This window comes from Manduca sexta, chromosome 26 (assembly GCF_014839805.1).
Source record: "Manduca sexta isolate Smith_Timp_Sample1 chromosome 26, JHU_Msex_v1.0, whole genome shotgun sequence".
NCBI classification, from domain to species: Eukaryota; Metazoa; Arthropoda; class Insecta; order Lepidoptera; family Sphingidae; genus Manduca; species Manduca sexta.
The window spans coordinates 2,552,190-2,558,254 of NC_051140.1; the positions used below are offsets into that span (position 1 = coordinate 2,552,190).

Below are 6,065 nucleotides of genomic sequence, written 5' to 3' on the forward strand. Positions count from 1 at the left end.
AAGAAAAAACAAGAAGCCCTGAAGTGTTCCAGCCAGGAAAAACAGTGTAGAAAAGGAGAGAGCGACGTGCATGCTGCACCGCTCACGCCGCACTGCGAAACGTACGCCGCTACTGTGTGTCCGCCGGATCATTGTAATATTTTACGTGTGAATAGTGAATATACGCTATAAAACCTCCCGGCCATTGGCATTGCCCCTCTTCACGCAATCCAGCACTCAGGGACGGAAAGGCGTCCGTGCCGATCCTACGCCCCACATTTTGGTCCTTCGAGCCGGATTAACGTGAGCGGAAGGATGCCGGTTACAAGGTCCACCGGGAGGCGGGCGGAATCAGCGTCTGTTACAGCAACCCGGCGACAGCGACTTCGCGACAGCGACTTCGGCGACAGCGACGTCCGCTACAGCGACGTCGGCGACCGTCACCGGAACAACTGAAGCAACCGAAGAAACAATCGCCGAGAGCACAGCGACACACACCGCTACGCTTCGGGAAACCGCGCCTTGCACCGCTGCGGAGGAGCGACCTGCCGCCGCAACGGAACAATCGACGCAAGAGCGAGCCCGAAGCAAAGCAGCGTCGTCAACTAAACACGCTTCATAAGCACGCCGCCTGGCACAGGCCAGGGCTGAACTCACCGCACTGAAAATAGAGCTAGCGGCCGCCAAGCTAGCTGAAATCGAGGCGGAGGATAGCGAGGACGACCTCGAATCCGTCATAACGGAGGCCGGACAAGATTGCCGAGTACATAGCTGGGTTCAAACTAGCCAATTACTCGCGATCGAGAGCCGACCGACCGATGTTGCGACGGGAAAGCAAGCCCCAGTCATCGGACCCCGGGATCGGCGGCCGGATCATGGGACAACCCGGCGACTGTACCGGCGGGAGCCAGTGCCGTGCACCCGCCGACGCATCCCGTCACAACGCCCGAAACAAATAATCCGTCCGTTTTATGCCATTTTCAGTGAACCCGACTGCGCAGCCTGAAGTGCCAACGATTGAAGCCGCATCGTGGCAACGAACTCAACAAGCTACGCAGCCGCCGCCTGTAATCGCCGCACGGAGCGACGAACACCGCGCTACGAAGCAACCGCCGCCCGTCGTAGCAGCCTGGCTACGAGACAACTCAGCTTCGCAGCAACCGCAATCAACGCCGAACCCGCAACAAGTGCAAGACGGCGCGTTGGTCGCATCGCGACCGAGGACGGAGTATCCAGAACTCGCTGTGCAAGCCGCACAGCATAGGCAACCTTTAAGGTACACAGAGTTGCCTACGTTCAACGGTGATCATCACGATTGGCTCACATATAGAGCGGCCTACATAGAGTCCATGAGCCACTTCACGACGTTGGAAAACATGTCCCGGCTACGCCGTAGCCTCCGGGCATCGCCAAGGAAGCAGTACAGGGACTGCTTATAACCAACGCCGACCCGAACACCGTGTTAAAGAGTCTGGAAACGCGCTTTGGGCGCCCGGACTCAATCGCCTTAGCCGAAATAGAGCGCCTACGCGCGCTACCCCGTCTTACAGATACGCCGAGAGACATCTGCACATTCGCCACGAAGATAGAAAACATCGTGGGCACACTACAAGCGCTCGACTGTGCCTTCTACCTCTACAACCCGGAGGTAACTAAGGCAGTTATGGAGAAGCTAACTCCGACGTTGAAAAGACAGTGGTACGAGTTCGCCGCCGCACAGCATAGAGGTGAGCCCGATTTATTAAAGTTTTGTCGCTTCATAAGAAGAGAAGCCGATTTCTGCAGCCCGTTCGCGACGCCTGAAGTCATTACGGACAAGGCTTCGCCGGCAAGATTCGGCGGCGGCGAACAGCCACGCCGGCAGCGGGTACACACGACTGTGGCAGATAAACGGTCGACATGCAGTGTGTGTAACAAAGAAACGCACTCGATGAGTGACTGCGTTCGCTTCCGCGACGCCGCCATAGACGCGCGGTGGGACATCGCAAAGAAGCACAGACTATGTTTCAGATGTTTGAAATTCAGGAACAAACAACACACATGCAAGCCGAAGAAATGCGACATCAACGGGTGCGAGTATCTACATCACCGCTTGCTGCACTCGGAGCGAAAAAATAAGATCACCGACGCACCCGGCGAAGCAGTGAACGAGGCAGTGAACTCAACATGGATGCCACAGATGTCCTTTTTAAAAATAGCCCCAGTGTGCATTTCAGGACCGGCGGGAGTGGCTCGCACTTTCGCCTTACTCGACGACGGATCGACGGTGAGCCTCATCGACGACGAACTCGCTCGAGATATCGGCGCGGAAGGACCGGACGAACCACTCCACATAGCAACGTACGACGGGGAGAGGAAGACACGCAACAATTCTCGGCGCGTCAAGTTTAATATTGAAGGAAGCCAGGGACGACTTCGCATCGAAGCACGCACCGTCGACAATCTCCAGTTGGCGGCGCAGCGCATCCCGGACGAGGCGATACGGGATTGCGGACACCTGAAGGGCCTACTGTCCGCTAAACGAGCGGAAGAGGCGAAACCCCGAATCCTCATAGGCCAGGATAACTGGCATCTCCTCCTCGCCACGAAAACACGGTCAGGTAGGAGACATCAACCGGTCGCATCACTCACACCGCTCGGTTGGGTGATACATGGAAGCCGGACTCGGACTCTGGGACACAGAGTGAATTTCGTCGGTCAAACCACGACCGACGAACGCACAGAGGAACTTTTGCGAGATTTTATAACATCCGACAACCTGTTTATAGAACCCCGCAGGCCCAAGAACGACCCCGGCGAGAAGGCGCTCAAGATACTGAACGAACATACGGAGAGATCGCCGGGGGAAGATATCAGACGGCCCTGTTGTGGAAATCGGACAGCGTGGAATTGCCGAACAACTACGAAAACACGCTGAAAAGGCTGCACAACATAGAAAACAAGTTGGACAAGAATCCCGACCTTAAAGAAAGGTATGAAGAGCACATGGAGGCCCTAGTCAAGAAGGGCTACGCGGAAATAGCGCCACGCGCGTCCCACACCACAAGGACGTGGTACTTGCCGCATTTCGCAGTCGTAAACGCTCTAAAGCCCGACAAATTGCGAGTTGTACACGACGCAGCAGCCAAAACAAAAGGTACGACTTTGAATGAGAATCTATTAACAGGGCCGGATTTGTTACAGCCTCTTCCCGCAGTGTTATTAAGATTCCGGGAACATCCCGTCGCTGTAACAGCGGACATCACGGAGATGTTCATGCAGGTGGGACTACGCGAGGAAGATCGCGACGCACTGCGCTACCTCTGGCGGGGAAACCGCCGAGATAGCCGGCCGCCAGAGGTGTACCGAATGAAGGTATTAATCTTTGGCGCATCGTGCTCTCCTGCGACGGCGATATACGTCATGAATCGCAACGCGGAGAGACACCGACACACGCATCCTGAGGCTGTCGAGGCGATCAAGAAGAAACACTACATGGACGACTACCTCGACAGCTATGAAGATGAACACAGGGCGATAACAATCGCTACTCAGGTGCGTAACATACACAGAGAAGCTCATTTTGAATTAAGAAAGTGGACGAGTAACTCGCCCGCGGTATTGAAGGCGCTCGGCGAATCGCCCAATACAACCGAAGCGGTGGAAATAGAAAGGACTGAACGAGTTCTAGGCCTTATTTGGAGGCCACAAGAAGACAGGTTGGCATTCAACCTAGACTTAGCCCGCATACCGTCGAACCTACTGAGGCGAGAAGCACCCACGAAGAGAGAAGCATTGAAAATAGTAATGTCGTTGTTTGATCCTCTAGGGTTGGTGTCGCCGATAACTGTGCGGGCTAAACAGCTATTACAGGAGGTGTGGCGACGCGGCACCGATTGGGACGACCCGATCGACGACGAACTGTCCGCCGCCTGGGTGAACTGGCTCACCCATTTGAAGCAACTCAGCGGCGTAACAGTGCCGCGCTGCTATCCCGGCTACTCCCGAGCGAGAAAACTCCAACTCCACGTGTTCACCGACGCCAGCGAGTCAGCCTACGCGACCGCGCTCTACTGGCGCGCCGAGGACGACGACGGACGAGTCACAGTCACGTTACTGGCGGCCAAGGCAAAGGTAGCTCCACTCAAATTAACCTCCATACCACGGCTTGAACTACAGGCAGCTGTACTCGGCGCACGGATGGCTGCGAGTGTGACACAGGAGCACTCCAGGCAGCCAGAATCCACGACCTACTGGACCGACAGCAAGACAACACTGTGCTGGATCAGGACGGGAGCCAGGTCGTACAAGCCCTACGTAGCGCATCGAATCGCCGCGATAGAAGAACACACACAGGCGAATCAATGGAGATGGGTGCCTACGCGCTACAACGTTGCCGACGACGCTACGCGCGACGTTCCCGACAACTTCACGCGGGAACACAGGTGGTTCAACGGACCAGAGTTCCTCCGCGACCCACCCGAACTATGGCCTGCGGAGGAAACACAGCTGAGCACCGACACGGGTGAGGAAAGAGTGAACACTGTTACAGAGCGTCGGGAGAAACAGTACAAGGAGGTCCTGCCCGACGTGAATCGATTCTCAAATTGGAATCGCTACGTTAGAGCTGCCGCCCGCGTACTACAAGCAGTACAACGCTTCAAACAACGCGTCAACACGGTCCATTACAAGAGGACCAAGGCGGCCGCAAGCGAGAATCCGGATTGGAGGCGCAACGAAGCCGCGAAAAATGCGGCGAAACGAGTCGTACAAGCACCGGAGGAGCGATTTGTGACGCTCCCAGCCGAGTTGCAAGAAGAGGCCGAGCGCATAATCATAAAGGCGAGTCAGGAGGCCGCCTTCGAGGAAGAACTACGCTCGCTCGAAAAGGAAAACCCGTGTCAAAAGAAAGCAGGTTGTACGCTTTGAGTATAACATTTATTAACGAACTCATTTGCCTCGACAGCAGAATTTCAGCCGCCGCGGGAGTAAGCGCCGCAACAAAGAACCCTCCGATCGTCGATGGCGAACATCGGGCGACGAAACTGTGGGTGGAACATGTCCACACACAACTCCACCATGCAGGCGTGGAGAGCGTCGTCAATTACTGTCGGCAGCACAAATGGGTCATTCGACTGCGCCCGACGGTCAAGGCGGTGGTCAGGAGCTGCTTCAAGTGCCGCCAGAGGGCGGCCACTCCACCGCAACCGATAACGGGAGACTTGCCTCCCTGTCGACTGGCGCATCATCACCGGCCGTTTACATACACCGGTTTGGACTATTTCGGCCCGCTCACAGTCACCGTGGGCCGGAGTAATCAAAAAAGGTATGTCGCTCTCTTCACATGCCTAACAGTGCGGGCGGTGCATCTCGAAGTGGTGCACTCCCTGAGCACACAAGGGGCGATCATGGCTCTGCGGCGCATGACAGCGCGCCGCGGGAGCCCCGCCGAGATCTGGTCCGACAACGGGACCAACTTCCACGGCGCAGAAAAGGAGCTGCGCAACACCCTCCTCGCTGGCGCCGAACAAGAGGCGTCGCGGAGGGCGATTAGATGGCGTTTCATCCCTCCGGGCGCACCATTCATGGGTGGCGCCTGGGAACGACTCGTGCGGTCGGTCAAGACCGCGCTGACGACGGTGCTTCACGAGCAGAGGCCACATGAAGAGACGCTGTCGACACTACTCGCCGAGGTGGAGTTCACAGTCAACAGCCGCCCACTGACTCATGTGTCGGTGAACCCCGAAGATCCGGAGGCCCTGACGCCTAACCACTTTCTGTTGGGCTGTCAGGGCCCACTCGCCGCACCTAATTTTCCAGCCGAACACGGCTACGGCACACATGCCGACCTTCGAGCGTCGCAGCAGCTGGCCGACGCGTTCTGGACCCGCTGGCTACGAGAGTACCTTCCCGAGCTCCGCAACCGGCGGGAGCCCCGCAGCAAGGGACCAGAGCTACACATCGGCGACATCGTGCGCATCGTGGACGGGACGCTCCCACGAAACACTTGGGTGCGTGGCCGCATCTGTGCTACGCATCCGGGACCTGACGGCGTGACGCGCACGGTGGACGTAGCCACGCAGGAGGCGTGCTACGACGCCCCGTGA

The 6,065-nt window shown here is 57.1% G+C and overlaps 1 protein-coding gene across 1 annotated transcript in view; it reads left to right on the top strand.

Moving 5' to 3' along the window:
* LOC119190682 overlaps positions 1-6,065 on the top strand; it is a 7,861-nt gene extending 1,796 nt beyond the window's left edge. The window contains exons 2-6 of the mRNA XM_037443059.1: positions 964-1,255; positions 2,005-2,160; positions 2,251-2,574; positions 2,748-4,856; positions 4,925-6,065. Of these exons, the coding sequence (XP_037298956.1) occupies positions 964-1,255; positions 2,005-2,160; positions 2,251-2,574; positions 2,748-4,856; positions 4,925-6,065 (4,022 nt within the window). The remainder of the gene's footprint in view (positions 1-963; positions 1,256-2,004; positions 2,161-2,250; positions 2,575-2,747; positions 4,857-4,924) is intronic.